Here is a 16,715-nt window from a genome sequence, read left to right on the forward strand (position 1 = left end):
TTATATATATATTTAAGCAATATCACACGAGCAAGAGTGTGATATGGACCTAAATCTACACTGCTGTGATTCGGCCGCAGGCTGAGTGCCATTGGTAATCACAGCAGTGCTGATTTAGGGCCATGTAGCAAGATTGCGAGTGTGATATTGCTTATATACAACAGTTCAATGAACAAGTACATTTTTTTAAATTATGAAAAATTGAGTACGGTCATAAAAACGCATTTGTGCATGGAACTACTTTCTTATGCGACAGATCAGAATCCGATCAGATAGTATCACGGCTTGGGCTGTTTAGAAGAAGTTATTGGATAAACAAGGATGGATGGATGTGTGTGTATGTGTGTGTGTTTGTGTGTGTGTGTGAGAGAGAGAGAGAGAGAGAGAGAGAGAGAGAGAGACGGAGCATGTGCAATCACCTGTTGCCACACCCAAGCAGAGATGCTGTCAGCTTTCTGAAAATCAGCTTTCTCAGTGGTAAAATAGCCGTCCGAGTGTGGGTATTCCTCTCTATTTCACGGTAGCCGGTGCACAAGAGTCATTCCCTATAGAAACCGCAATGTCCTCTGCCATTTTAAACAGTATGTATCCAATGTGGAAACTCCGGTAAGAGGCAAGCACAGCGAGTTCTGTAATCAATCAGTCTGTTGTGTCTCTCAGCTATAATGAGCCTAAATGCTGAAGTAGTTAATTTAAAGCCGTTTAAAGCAAGCGATCACAGAACGCTGTTCTACGTATACAATAACTAACAAATTCACTTCACGTCACCAACTGGCTCCTATTACACACAAAAACGATCTTTTGCCACAACCTGATGGCTACTATATTTGTAAAAACAAAAAATTATGTAAAAAGAGACATAGCCAACATTAGCTCTTAACACATATGCACTGCTCTTACACTTTAGTTTAGTATGACGAACGCAAGCGTATTGATACACACAGTCCGAGTGCTGATGGTGTCAGACCATCAGTGCTCATGGAACGTCTCTCATCCAATCAGACTTGAGGACCGGAAACTAACTGTTGTGTGTGTGTGTGTATATATATATATATATATATATATATATATATATATATATATATATATATATATATATATATATATATACATATATACATATATATATATACATATATATATACACATATATACATACAGTATTTATATACATATACATATATTCATTTATTTTATTATTTCTATTTCACACCCACCTTGGCATAGAAGATTGCACTCCTGCCACGTGCCATATGCATCCCAAAAATACTGCTGAGGTTTGTCCTCTATGGGAAAGTTGTAGGAATACCTGACGTCAGGGTTATAGAGGTTACCTACAGAAAGCACCTAGTTTGAAAATATTATAATTAGACAAAAAAATTTATATGTCAAATGAATATTATCTGTGTGATTTTACAATGCAAAAAGCACAACAGAAGAATTTTATAAATCCATCATACCTGGACAACAATCTCCTCCTCTATACGGTCAGTGCAGTTAATTCTCTCAATTATATGGTCAGAGCCACTGTACTCTATAACAGCATTCCCCACTCTGACTTCCCTTTTAAACATACTGACCACAAAATCTCCATTGAGTAAATATTCTCCACGACTGCTGGACAAGGCTGCAAAAACAGAAAACAACATGCATACTTTACTTTCTCTATGTGCATGCTCAAAAACATTTGTCAAATAAAAACCAAAATAAAACATATAATATACTTTCAGACTTGCCACAGGATAAACAATTGGAGTAGCATCCATTAGTTTTAAACAAAAAATGGTCTCCCTACAAGACTTGTAATGACCAAAGAAATCAAATGTTTTCATTTACAGTAAGATTTAGCAACAGTCAGGGAAGATAAAGCTAATCAGGGCAAAATAATCCAATATCCTGTGAAGAGGCCATGTCTTGTTCAGCTGAAGTCAGACTGCTTCAAAAATTCACACTAATGCGATTATGTAGCTTATTTCATGAGTTACTTTTCTCACTACTTCACACATTACACAGCCCAACCGCCAGCACACATTGAAACAGACCTTTTCCACAACTTCTACATTCTTGTCTTGGAATAAAACGCACATACACAGTAAATAAACATATAAAAATCATGTAAATAGAAAGCATGGTCTTAAATATCAATAATCAAAGACACAAAAAGGTCAGTGATCTGCAGAAAACAGTTTTCCTTAGGTGTTCAGAGCTCAGGACCATTAACACAAACATGGGCATTAAAACACTTCCAACTTGACTGTAAATCTTACAGTAAATCTTGACAACAAATCCCTTTTTCGACATCATTGTACTTTAGATATGACATCAACATGACAAAGCAGGCATTCAACATTTTAAATCTTGCTTACGATGCATTTGAAATAAGGAATTGCTCATAAGTGTGACAAATCTTCGTCAATGTCATTTGATAATACATCCTGATAGAGTTATTTATATTGTGCCCAACAGATTCCAGAATGTAAAAACCATTTACATTCTACTTTTCAACTTAATTAACATTGATCACTTCAGCATGGCAAAATGAGAAACAGGATCAGATACTGTTCTATTTAATGTCTTGCCTCACCGAGGTAGTTATCATCATCTGCTTTCCCAGAGTAGCTGTGTTGTCTCACATCTATGTTAGTAGCACCACTGGGAATTCGCACCACAACATTATAACCTACACACAAAAGTAGAGATTAAACAATATGACAGCATGCCATCTGTAAAATATTATGAGAGACAATGTTTTGTAATATTCTTTTTATGTTGTAATGTTCTTGCTCGTTTTGTAATTAAATTGAAACTGGAACTGAACTGAGCCTAATTTGAACTAAACTGAAATGAACGGACCTTATATGATTGTGTCATAACAGGCCATAATCTCAAGCTGTGTAACCTACCATAATGCACTATGTTAAACGTTCCTGCCACAGTCTTGCACGATGAGTTATCCCCACCACACACCCCACACTTATCTCTCCTAGCCTTGGAGTTCAACACGTGGTCACATCCTGCTTGCTGCAAAAAGAAAGAGGAAAGAGTCTTTTAAAAATAAGGAGCAAAGACTACAAACCTTTCTACATAATATATTTATATAGCTTAAAAATGGCTTTACAAAGTATAGGAATATTGCTTCAAGATGCAGATTTTGAAGATGTAGAATAATAATTAAAGGAATTGTTAACAAAATGTTTTTAATTCTGTTATCATTTACTCACATTCATGTCGTTTCAAACCCATATGGTGTTCTTTTGTGGAAAAGTTCTGCTTCTCTCTCTTTTCGATGCAATAACAATGAAAGGGATGGAGCTTCCAAGCTTTAAAAATGATGCAAATCACCATTAAAGTATCACAATAGTAGTCCTTATGACTCGTGCACTATATTTGAAGTGATCTGAATTCATACGATATCTTTTTGTGAGAAATAGACTGAAATGTAAGTTGTTATTCATTGATAATCTTTACCTCATGTGACTTATTAAAGGGACATTTCAGGTTAAATGCAAATTCAGTTTAATCGACTGCATTTGTGGCATAATATTGATTATTGACTTGCCTCTCCTTTTCTTAAAAACAAAGCAAAAATTTGGGCTCCAGTGAGGCACTTACAATGGAAGTAGATGGGGGCAAATCCGTAAACATTAAAATTCTCACTACTTCAAAAGTATAGCCACAAGACAAACTATATGCATGTTAACATGACTTAAGTGTGATAAAATTGCTTGCTAAACTTTTGTGTAAAATTATAGCCAGTTTTACAACTTCCATCATGATGTAATGTCAACAAACCCTAAATAGTAAAAATGAAAATTTAAAACAACTTTCCAGCTCAAATAATACATGAGTTTTAACAGAACAATTAAATGTAATTTTTCCCATTCACTTCCATTGTAAGTGTCACTGTAATTTTGATGGACGAGTCAAAATAATTTTTTGTGGTAATCAACATTATGTCATAAATTACGTCGATTGAGAATAGCTTAAAATATTATACCCGGAATATTCCTTTATCTCGAAAACCACTACAACCTGATCAATGAGTGAGCAAGGGTGAATTTAGGATTCAGATTCAGATTTTTAGTAAATAATTACTTAAATTTCAGCTTGTTGCTCATACAAACCAATGACGTCAGAAGATTCGTAATATAGTGTATGAGTCATGTAGACCACTTTTATGATACTTTAATGGTGCTTTTGTGTCCCTTTTAGAAACTTGCAATCACCATCATTGTAATTTACCTTTCGCACACTCTGCCCCCCTTGGTTACCGTAGCTCGCTCTGACAAGCTTTGCAGAACTTCCCATAGGAATGAATGGAAAATTGGCATGAACGTCAAATTGTTTGAAAAAATATTCGTATAAACTAAATTTATAGTATTCTTACACGGGTTAGAATGAAGAGGGACAATGTAAAGCATATTTATCTGACATTTTTTGTAAAATAAGTTGTTAAATTGCACAGAAATTTGACTGAAAACAGTGGAGACTGTGAATCAGAATCGAGACAAATGATTATCACAGTCACCTGAAAAGAGAAAAGAGTCATTTCATGGTGATTACACACCTGATAACATTAGTGTAAGTGAACAGAACTGCTCATAAAATCTCATTACACACTCACTCTGATGCTGTGAACTCTTCATTTGCATTCCCTTTTATTAAGACCTGAATCAATACGTAAATGAATTAAAGGTGCTGTAAGTCATTTTTTATGGAAAGGTATGCACAAAATGTTCCTACTCCCTTAAAAATATTAATGAAATAAGTGTCACCAATCTCTGTGAGAGCTGTAGACAATGTCTTTGTAAACAGCAAACAAAAATGTGTCCGCGGTCCACAGACAATGAAGCTTTCTGCCTGTCAATAATTCTGTGCATTTTCATAGTATTGTAGATTATTGAGACATAGTGCATTTTTATGCCATGCTGTTCATAACAGTTGTCAGTTGGGGGTGCTATATTGCAGCTTTTGTTTTTAACAAACATTTCTGCTCTCAATAAAGCTTATTTTGGTCTCGTTGGAGTGCAAGGTTTTGGAAAGAGGGAACGTGTTTAATTCCAACGGCTCAGTCTCGTGGAAGTAGAACGGCTGAAATCGCGTACAGCACCTTTAATGTTAAGTTATTAGCTTTAATTTATCTTGGAGCAAATGTAGGTGTCCTTTCTGATGTTATACATGTTCATTTGGGAATGAGGGCTGACACAGTTTAATCCATAGCATGCTCTTCTTTTTTTTTTTCTCCCAAAATTGGAATGGAGGCTTCACACTATTCCACACGGCATCTACGCACAACTCATCACGCGCCCCACTGAGAGCGAACCACATTATAGTGACCACAAGGAGGTTACCCCATGTGACTCTACCCTCCCTAGCAACCGGGCCAATATGGTTGCTTAGGAGACCTGGCTGGAGTCACTCAGCACACCCTGGAATTCGAACTCGTGAACTCCAGGGGTGTTAGTCAGCATCTTTACTCGCTGAGCTACCCAGGCCAAAAAACAGTGTGTATCATCTCTAGATACCTTGTGTCACTATTACAAATGGCCCAGCAATAATTTCTTTTACATTTCATGGATTATTTAAAATTCTGCTTAAAACTACTCAAACACACATCACTCCCATAGACTCTCGTTGAGAAAAAGCAAACACTATTCAGAGAAATGGCGCACAGCAACAGTTGTTAAATTAGGATTGGTCAGAAATGCTTTTAGGGCGGGGCTTAGCAAAGGATCAAATGGATGAAAAGAGTTAGCAGTACTTTCTTAAAAATGTCTCCTTTTGTGTTCCACAGAAGAAAGAATGTAATGAGTTTGGAACAACATGAGATGACACAAAAATGTACATACACAAAACACCCACCCTACACAGGCCCTGCACACAGATGTCGTTGGTGTCGGGCCCACATTGCGTTCCATCAATAACTCTGTCCCTGAGTTGGTAGTAGGCTGTGCTGCCTGCCACACGACAGAAGAGCTTACAGCGATCCTTCATGAGAACTACAGCGCACAGAGCAGTGAGAGAATTAATACTATTTTGACTTTAGCTTTGCATTATAATTACTGAATTAATGATTTTTGGGGAAAATGTTATATGGTTGGCACAAATTACAGGCAGTTATGTACTGGTTTTACAACAATGTTCAAGAGATCAACTCTACTAGGGCATCCTCAGTAAATACTCCAGACTTCACCTTACAGTAGAACAGAATGTATACACTGCAGTGATAATTGATGAGACAGTCCATCAAAAGAGATTTGTTACACATTACAGCACAGGCCATGAGAGAGGAGACTAACAACATTAACGCTTCAACTCTGGATCATTTTTGGGCTGCCACCTGCAATTTTTCACACTCAAATTTAAAAGTATATGTTTACAATCTTGTGATAAGTAGATAAAATGTTGGTTGTGTTCACTCCACCTCCCTCCAAAAAGTCTTATTTTATTCCACTAGATGGTAGCAAGTACTAGAAATATAAATTTTTCTCTATCACCTTCACAAAATGCCGATTTGAAATGCAGGTGGTGCTCAAATGCATTTTAGCCCTCACTGATGTGCTCGTCCATAGACATTCAGGCAAATTTTCAGTTCATGCACCACTTAAATATTAGAATGTTTAATCTAACATCTTGGCCTCTGAGTGGACTAGAAACTCTAGTCTATGTGTAATTAGAAAGCTGAGATCCTCCCCATTACGATGATGTATTATCATCATTAGTCAATAACATATATTTCAGATTTTTAGCATGCTTTTCCTGCTGGGCCGCATATTTTGTTTTGGACATCTAAGATTAAACATAGAGACAGCTCAAATACAAGTAAAATATTTATAAAAAATTTCTGCCTAATGTAAAAGCAGATATAACATTTTAAGCTATTTGGGGCTTAAAGCAGCAGTGATCAGTGCATAAAAGAGACATTTGTATTTGATGTCTTACAGAAATCATATATATATATATATATAGCGCCACCTTTTGGATCTGCCAGCAGGTCCTCAATGTTGATGAGGTTATTATTTTGATGTATTTATTTATTTATTGACATTATTTATAATGCAACCCATAAATTGATGTGGCATCTGCCACCCTGGAGTAGTGAACCACATGGAGTAAATCACTTACTTCCGCTATACTTTGGCACCCAGCGAACATTTGGAGGTAGACCATTGATGTTGAAGTGTCGTCCATCAAAGCTGGCACACTGTTCCTCCCTGAAGTCTTTCTTTTGCTTGGAGCATGGCTCAGAGTTACAGGAACGGAATTTCATCCTGCGTCCAACACAGTACTTTCCACCATTTCTGGGCCTATAGTAATGAAAAAGAAACAAAGAAAACCAAACTTAGGCCTTCAAAAGAGAAAAAATTCACATTAGAAGACATTTGAAACCTTATTAGGAAGTCATACTCTGTTTGCTGATTTCTAGCACAGAATCAGATAATTTGCTATCCAAATGCAATATAAATAGATCAAAGCCTGTTGAATACCCACTACGTAGGTCTATATTCTTTTGAAGTCTATTCTTCATAAAATATGATCTCTGGAATATCATCTTGAATAATTTCTTAAAGCCCTGTTTGTTCCTGTCATTTGTCAAGGTACACTGAGAAACCTGGTGCTAATTCACAGTCCAGTGAGGATGCTGGACTACAAAGAGTGGCAGCTTACACAGGTCGGTTGCAATCGCGCACAGCAATCTTGATCCCCCCTCCACAGGTCCTTGAGCATGTGCCAAAGGGACTCCACACTCCCCAGGCCCCCTCTAATGGAACTGATTCCTGCTCTTTGGGGATGCACAGGCCATGTTTACAGTGCTGAGGTGAGACCAAACAGAGAAAAGATGAGTTAATAGTGCACTACTCCCTGTTTGTAACACCAATCAGAATATGAAAGAGTGTTGTTTACACACAGATGACATGATATCTCAAAGTCTCTTTTGTTTCATTCAAAAGACTTGTCAAGCATCTGGTCGGCTGATATGTTTGTTGTACTGCAGCCACTGATATTTGAGACACTGATAAAAAATGTAAACAGAAAGTTTTAATGAACTGATAATAGACATTTTCTTAATTTATGGGCTCTTAAAGGAATGGTTTGTCCAAAACTGAAAGTTCTGTCATCATTTACTCACTCTCGCATCATTGCAAACCTGTATGACTGTCTTTCTCCAGTGGAACACAAGAGGAGATATATTTTGAAGGTGCTGATGATGCTCTTTTTTTCATACTACAGTATGAAAGTGAATGAATAATAAGACTCTCACTTAAAGTCACTAATATTCCATCAAAAATCATCTTTTGTGTTCCACAAATTATAAAGCTATACGTGTTTGCGAACTAACATGCAAATTAGTAAATGATGGGAGAATTTTACATTTGGGGTGAACACTCCTCAATGCAATAAACTCTATGGAGTGAAGTCAAAACATTAAAAATCAAGTTTTATTATACAATGTTGAAAACTGTATTATGAAATACAAAGAAAAAAACAGGCAACCTTGTGTGTGGCATAAAGCTTGTGTTTAGTGATGCGCTGAAGCCATGACTCGAGTCATGTGAAAGGGAATTTAGTCTTATAAAAAATATATTTGATGTGTTGTTGATAGGAACAACACTGTTACTATTCAAGTTTGACTTTGGCTTAATCTGGAAAACATTTAAAAACAGAGATTGGAGCAAAAACAAGGCAATATATCAATGAGGTACAGTCAGACTGTGGATAAGGAACTGATTTGGTTGCTGTTTGGTGGACATATGTGTTTACAGTTACACTGAAGAATCTGTTTTTCATGCATGTTGCAACTGCACCTCAAATTTATGCAACGTTATATGCAAAAGGATTTAGAATTTCTACTTGAAATAATACCAATCTGTCCCAACAAATTAGGGGATTTGTGTCAAGAGTCAAACTGTGGCACATAAAAAAACAGACATGTATTAAAGGGCACAATTAAAGGGATAGTCTCATCATTTACTCACCCTCATGCCATCCCAGATGTGTATGACTTTCTTTCTTCTGCTGAACACAAAGACCTTTAGAAAAATATTTCAGTTCTGTAGGGTCATACAATGCAAGTGAATGGTGGCCAGAACTTTGAAAAGCATATAAAGGCAGCCTAAAAGTAATCCATATGATCCCAATGGTTAAATCCATATCTTCAAAAGTGATATTATAGGTGTGGGTAAGAAAATCTCCACTTTCACTTTATTTTCCACATTCTTCTTCTTTTGTTTTTGGTCATTTGCATTCTTCATGCATATCGCCACCTACTGGGCAGGGAGAAGAATTTATAGTAAAAATAGACTTAAATATTGATCTATTTATCACCCACACCTATCATATAGCTTCTGAAGATATGGATTTAACCACTGGATTAAATGGATTTTCTGCTGCTTTTATATGACATTCAACGTTCTGGCCACCATTCAATTGCATTGGACCTACAGAGATGAAATATTATTCTAAAAATCTTTGTATGTGTTCAGCAGGAAAAAGAAAGTCATTAACATCTAGGATGGCATGAGGGTGATTGAATGATGAGATAATTAAAATTTTGGGGTAAAACATCCCTTTAACTTGCTGCAGTAATAAATCCATCCATCTTCTATAGCCACTTGTCCTATGCAGGGTCGTGGGTAGTGCTGGAGCTTATCCCAGCTGTCTCGGGCTAAAGGCAGGGAAACACCCTGGACAGGTGGCCAGTCCATCACAGGGCAACACACACAGACATAAACATTCACACCTATGGGAAATTTAGAGTCTCCAATTAACCTAACCTGCATGTCCTTTTTTTGGACTGCAGGGGAAACCAGAGCACCCAGAGGAAACCCACATGAACACGGGGAGAACTTGCAAACTCCACACAGAAACCCAAAACCGGGACCGTCTTGCAGTGAGGCGACGGTGCCACTGTGCCACTGTGACGCTGCAGTAATAAATTATTTTGCAAATGTTTAAATTGTATTTTCTGAAGTGCTTGCCTTTCCCGGAGAGCACTCTGTCCCATCAGCCCAGGGCATGTGTTGTGTTCGGCAGCCTTGCTGGGCTCCTGGACTGGTACACCACAATCTCCGACACTGCGTCTGGATAACATCCAAAAAGTACTGTTAACTTGAACAACCATTAAACACTCACTCATGCTCATACGCACATAAAAAAGTTAGTACTGATGCCTGTTTTTCAGGCGTGTTACATTTTACATGCTTTAAATGTCACTGGCCAATACTAACAAGCTCCACTTCACATAACCAAAACATAGATTGATGGTCTTTTAATCAGAAACATGTCCATAAGTGATGTTGGACAGCAGACTGTAACATTACACTGTAAAAGAGTACTTGACAGAAGTCCATGTCAGTATGTTGTGTAATTTCCTATGGGATCTTCTCACCATATATGGGCACACCTGTGTCTCAGACCCAAATATCAATTCACATTGTTTATTGACGCTGTATATCTGTCCAGGCAACTGCTGGGACAAACTGTATGGCCTTGAAACCGGCTCATCGAGCAGGCACTCACCATACCCTGTGCTAATGAGAAATTATACAAAAAAACTAAATGACAAGAAGGAAAGCAAAACAAACAAGAGATAAAAAACAGAAACTTTCTTAGTGTGTGACAGAAGATGTTCTTTATGAAAGAAAAAATATCTGTGTGCTAAGGATTAAGTAATTTCCATCAAAATTGACAATGTTTAGAGGATAAAACAAATAGGGTCCAACAATAGCAAGTTATCATTAGGTAAGGCTGAAATTAAGATTCCTAAGACCTTGACTATCATTGGGCTGAATATGAGCCTACATCGCAGACTTTACTAACATCCTGTCACCATAATGAAGTGTAAAGGGGTTTACATACTCAAGGAACTCTGTGATGTATTTCCGACTACATTTGGACCACATCCAAGGATTCGTGTAGTAGTTGAGTGTCGGAGCCATCACATGTTCCTGGTTCTTAACTCCATCCTCCTTACATTTGTTACTGTCATCGTGAGGCATGTTGAACCTGAAGGCATAATTTAAAACACACACACACAGTACAAGACACGGTATGATGAGCAGTTTCAGGAAACATCACTTTTATCCACACAGTATCTGCATAAGACTAGCCAAAAGCAGGTATTTTTACCCAATGAAAAAAATTAGCCTATAGTGAGAACTAGTGATAGTCCAATACAATGGCCAGGCCGATTAATCTGGCAATTTTTGACCAATTGTATTATATTTATCAGCATTATATCAGCCATTGGCGACACTGCTCTCTAGATATTGCCATCATTGCTGGCCATTAAAAACTCATATCAGTCGACCAATAGTAAGGACTGTAATGAGCACATGTTCAGCAGAACATATCAGACTCTGCAATGGCAGTAGGGGAGAGAGAGCGCTACAATAGATAGATGAGAATTATAAACTTCTAGACAGAATTTACCTTGCACTCCAAGTACAGAGAGATATACAGTAGATAGAATGTCAGTGTGAACTGACAATATTCCTGTGTATTATGTGACTCCAAAACTCATAAGACTGATTTAAAACTAAACACATGACCTATTTCTGCTGGGATGAACAGAAGACCTTGAGAAGTTGCATATCAAGCACAGACAGACACACTGTTATCTAGCTGTACAAAAGCCAATTGCATCTTCCCAAAACATACCAAAATCCTGTCACCTCACAGACAGAAACATAACTGTGGATAAAAAAACTGGAAAAACGGAAGGGGCAGAGCAACCTGAAAACTGGTGGACCTTGAAAAGAGTAGTCTGAACTATAAATTGTGTGCAGATTCAGTGTAGACTAAAAACATTGTTCTTACTTTTAACAGACATAATGGAATTTGAGTTAACAACATAATACAGTGGCCACATAAAGCATTTAAACACTTAAGCTACAAGTTTATTACGGCATTAGATGCAGTTAAGCAATTATCAAGCCAAATAATATTTATTTTTAAGAAATGCAGCACAAGCACACTTTCAAGCACAACCTAACACAGAAAGAATTTTAAGTTTTAAAGAAATATTCAGAGTTCAATACAAGTTAAGATCAATCGACAGCATATGTGCCATTAAACTTATTAATTTCAACATGTCCCTCCTTAGCTTTAAAAAAAAAAAGCAAAAATAATGATTACAGTGAGGCACATACAATGGAAGAGAATGGGGCCAATCAGTAAACGTTAAAATACTCACTGTTTCAAAAGTATAGCCACAAGACGAAAACAATATGCGTGTTTACATGATTTTAGTGTAATAAAATAGGTTACTAATATTTTCTGTGAAAATGTATATCTAATTTTATAACTTTGTTGCCATGCAATTGAATGGGTACCAAAATTTTGAAGCTCCAAAAGGATATAATGGCAGCATAAAAGTAATCCAAATTACTTCAGTTGTTATATCTATATCTTCAGAAGGGATAAGATAGGTGTGGTGAGAAACAGATAAATATTTATGTCCTTTTTTACTGTCAATCTCCACTTTCAAATTTTTCATGCATATTGTCGTCTACTGGGCAGGGAATTTATAGTAAAAAAGGACTTAAATATGAATCTGTTTCTCAACCACACCTATCATTTTGCTTCTGAAGATATATATTTAACCACTGGAGACTTATGGATCAATTTTATGCTGCCTTAATGTGCATTTTGAAGCTTCAAAATTTTGGTACCCATACTGGACATACAGAGCAGAGGTATTCTTCTAAAGATGTTGGTTTGAGCTCAGCAGAAGAAAGTCATCCACATAAGGGATGGCATGATAGTGAGTAAATGATGAGAAAATTCTCATTTTTGGGTGAACTGCCCCTTTAAGACAACTTTTTAAGTCCAGTTTTATGGACACTGACTTTATACATACCCTAAATATAAGCATGGGACCTGTTGGTTGAAAGTAACTGCAAAAGTTAGTTCTGAAAAAAGGTCTTGAATCATTTGTTTGCATTTATTTTGTTATTATCTACTGCAATTACAGTCACGTTTCATTTTATTGTGTGGTTTAAGTATCCAAATACTTTTTTGAGCCTAATAGCAGAGGGTACTTTCAGAGGGTACTCACACATGGCCAAGCTCATGAGCGATAGTGAAAGCTGTACTTAGTCCATTATCCTCATTTATGCTGCAACTTCTGTATGGATCACAAACCGTACCCAACTCAGCAAGACCTGAGATGAAAGAACACTTTTATTACATTTAAAAATTAAGGCATAATGTTAATCATAGGTGTTCATCAACACCATCCACATCATAATTGTCAATAGGATCATCATCAGAGTCATGATTTTAACAACCCCTTTTACACAAACATGATTTACCTAAAGTGTCGCACTTGTCCCGCGCTCGACAGATGTCCTGCCTAAAGAAAAAATAGGACATGCTTTATGAATTTAAGCAGTATCTGTATACCATATCATCTTACGATTATGCCTTTGCTATAAACTTACTTTATATCTATGCAAAAACCCTATATTCATGACCTTGAAAACTTTGATTCATGACCTTGAAAACTTAGCCAAGATTCAGTTTTAACGTCATAAATAATTACTTGCGTAACTCAAAGAGATTTCATTTTAAATGTTGTTTTTTTACATTTGCTGTACAGTTCTGCCCTAAATTTAGGTAACTTGTGTCCACAATATGTATAATGTACATGTGTTGCCAGGTAAATGGCATTGAAATCATGCCACAGAGAGAAGACACAGAAGATCATGCAATTAAACTTCCAGTAAATCACCTTTGAACAATAAGGTTGGGTGAAGAAAATCTTACCTTGTGATTAGGATGGCGGTGTCGTGATGTGAATGGTGGTTGTCATCAGCATTGTTCTGACTCTGCTGCCATATGCAGAAGTTTTTCAAAGTGGACTGTGCATTGAAAGAGATAGTGGGACCGTCCTGGAAAAAAACAGAGACATAGAAGATACTGTAACATATGAATACATTTTCTCTTATGGAAATTTTTGTAATCTTTTGTTACAGTGAGGCGTTACAATTGAAGTGAATGGGGCCAATCCGTAAACGTCAAAATACTCACTGTTTCAAAATTATTGCCACAAAATGCAAACAATATGCATGTTTAACATGATTTAGTGGAATAAAATCGCTTGGTAACTTTTTTGTGTAACGTTATATCCAATTTTACAACTTTGTTGCCATGACTACGAAAACCATAACCACTAAAACTCGAAAACTACCATAAAAATTATGATTTAAACAACTTTACAGCCCCAAAAAACATTTGCTTTAACAGAAGAATTAATGTAAGCGTTTATAAAATGATAAGCTTCACATTTCTGTTTAAACTCTCCAACAATTGGACCTATTCACCTCCATTGTAAGTGCCTCACTGTAACCTCGATTTTTGCTTTTTTTAAAGAAAAGGAGAAACAAGTCAAAATATTTTTTTGTGGTATTCAACATTATACCACAAATGCTGTCGATTAAGCTTAACTTGTATTGTACACGGAATGTTCCTTTAAAATATACAGTATAGCCAACATACACATGTGAAAAGAAAGCTTACCAGCTCATTCTTTATAATGACCAATTTCACAATAACAATGTTAATCAGATTTCCGATGCTGGGATCCTTATAGATGGAGGAAACCTGAGTGAGAGAATACAGACAATTGGAATTCATTTTCATAAACATATTTGAACAAATTCCTTATTCCAGTAAGATCTGTTTTCATTCTTGTTCATCAACGAGTATAATGGAAGACAGGGCACCATTGAAGAACACATTTCTAACTCAAAATGTCTTTTTTGGATTTTGATATCTCCAATAAATGCAGACCTCTTCAATCTCTGTTATGAAGTAGTGTTGAACACGTGACATTAGCTTCAGCTGTTAAAAAAAATTTATAAAATAGAGAACTGGCTTGTGCTGCCAGATCCTGCTGAGAATACAGCCTTTGCCAAGATCAAAATATAGGTCAACTAACCTCCCTGTGAGTTCTAACTAAAAAGCATCTGAAGCATGCCATCTATGCGACATACCTGATCTTCTTTGTTTTATATTCACATTCATCAAATCTGTCAGACAAATTCACCTCCTTGCTGATGATCTGACATGCAAAAGCAAAATATCTGCTAACCGGAGCAGACCTAAAGCAGAGGCCGTAGGCCCATAAAAGCAAAGGACTATCGTTTACTGGGCAGCACTTACGACTGACATCAGGGTAAGAATATAATGTTGGAGGTTACTGCCATGATGTTCCACCATTTTGCTGTCTGCCACAACCAGGACTTCAACAAAACGGGGGTAGGAGAGGAAACGCTTTGATCTCCGGTGTGGCTTGGAGTAACTGCTTTCATTAGCAGAGCTGTTCTTGTTTTCTGTGGAGGGGAAGGGGGCAGAGAAGAGTCTGGAATTAAGAGTCTCCAGGTCAGACATCATGCTTGAGGGCAACTGTCTCTTCAGCTTGTTCCTGTGTTTGCTGTGTGGCTCTATATGTCCTGCAATGGAGATGCAAGGAAAAGAATGCATGTTAAGTATTATGGTTTAAGGGATAGTTAACCTAAAACTGAAAATGCTCTCACCCTCATGCCATCCCAGATGTGTATGACTTTCTTTCTTCTGCTGAATACAAACAAATATTTTTAGAAGAATATCTCAGCTCTGTAGGTCCACACAATGCAGGTAAATGGTGTCCAGAACTTGAAGATCCCAAAAAGCACAGAGGCAGCATTAAAATAATCCACACTAAAGTTGTTCAATCCATATCTTCAGAAGTGATATGATAAGTGTGGGTAGAATTACAATAAATTCTCCTCCCTGCCCAGTAGGTGGAGATATGCATAAAGAATGTGAAACGTCAAAAACAAAAGAATGTGAAAGTGGAGATCTATTGTAAAACATTACTTAAATATTGATCTGTTTCTCATTCACACCTATCATATCACTTCTGAAGATATAGATTTAACCGCTGGAGTAATATGGATTACTTTTATGCTGCCTATATATGCTTTTTGCACCTTCAAAGTTCTATCCTCCATTCACTTGCATTGTGAGGACCTAGAGAGTGGAGATATTTTTCTAAAAATCTTAGTTTGTGTTCAACAAAAGAAAGAAAGTCTTACACATTTGGGATGGCATGAGGGTGAGTAAATCATGAGAGATTTTAATTTTTGGGTGAACTACCCCTTTAAGCAATTTTATGATATATTCTGCTCTTTATAAATGAATAGGCGATTAGCAATCTAATGGATCGATCATCTAAAAAATAACCCCATGTGGACTACTATATCCTTCACAGAATCACAAAGTGAGGTCCAGTGTTAACAAGCAGCAAGTAAGTATGAAACCAAACGACTGTTAGAAGGGTTTATTGTGATCTATATAAGATGAAAAACTGCATTGTAGGGAGAGTTGACTCTCTATCTCATTAAATTCATGAATGATGGAGGTGGAGTTAAGACTCATCACTAGAAAGTCACTCCTTCAGTTACAAAAGAAGTTAAGAGGTTTACTGAGCATAATTTAAATGGCAACTTAAATACATTTAAAATATTATCCTATCTTAAATGACTTCTTGGCCCAGCACTTTTGGGGGCCAAACATTTCCTTTACATAATAAAAGGGGTAGCACAAAAAAACAAAGATGTTGTTGAGTGCAATCTTGCATTACATTAGCTCAAACAAACTTTGCTATTTGTTATTTTTGTAACAATGAATTTCTAAACATATAAAGCTTGTATTACTTTGCCCCAATG

General features: G+C 36.6%; 1 protein-coding gene across 1 annotated transcript in view; it reads right to left on the minus strand.

Annotated features, from left to right (window-relative positions):
- The window catches only part of LOC127626054 (A disintegrin and metalloproteinase with thrombospondin motifs 9-like), a 68,682-nt gene that overhangs the window by 43,436 nt on the left and 8,531 nt on the right, over window positions 1–16,715 (minus strand). The window contains exons 4-18 of the mRNA XM_052101585.1: window positions 15,169–15,458; window positions 14,524–14,607; window positions 13,771–13,895; window positions 13,317–13,357; window positions 13,061–13,166; window positions 10,861–11,007; window positions 10,391–10,532; window positions 9,981–10,082; window positions 7,669–7,814; window positions 7,126–7,307; window positions 5,863–5,999; window positions 2,904–3,021; window positions 2,585–2,680; window positions 1,461–1,627; window positions 1,218–1,347 (exon numbers count right to left, since the gene is read on the minus strand). Of these exons, the coding sequence (XP_051957545.1) occupies window positions 1,218–1,347; window positions 1,461–1,627; window positions 2,585–2,680; window positions 2,904–3,021; window positions 5,863–5,999; window positions 7,126–7,307; window positions 7,669–7,814; window positions 9,981–10,082; window positions 10,391–10,532; window positions 10,861–11,007; window positions 13,061–13,166; window positions 13,317–13,357; window positions 13,771–13,895; window positions 14,524–14,607; window positions 15,169–15,458 (2,013 nt within the window). The remainder of the gene's footprint in view (window positions 1–1,217; window positions 1,348–1,460; window positions 1,628–2,584; window positions 2,681–2,903; window positions 3,022–5,862; window positions 6,000–7,125; window positions 7,308–7,668; window positions 7,815–9,980; window positions 10,083–10,390; window positions 10,533–10,860; window positions 11,008–13,060; window positions 13,167–13,316; window positions 13,358–13,770; window positions 13,896–14,523; window positions 14,608–15,168; window positions 15,459–16,715) is intronic.

Source organism: Xyrauchen texanus, chromosome 32, assembly GCF_025860055.1.
Source record: "Xyrauchen texanus isolate HMW12.3.18 chromosome 32, RBS_HiC_50CHRs, whole genome shotgun sequence".
Classification (NCBI taxonomy): Eukaryota; Metazoa; Chordata; class Actinopteri; order Cypriniformes; family Catostomidae; genus Xyrauchen; species Xyrauchen texanus.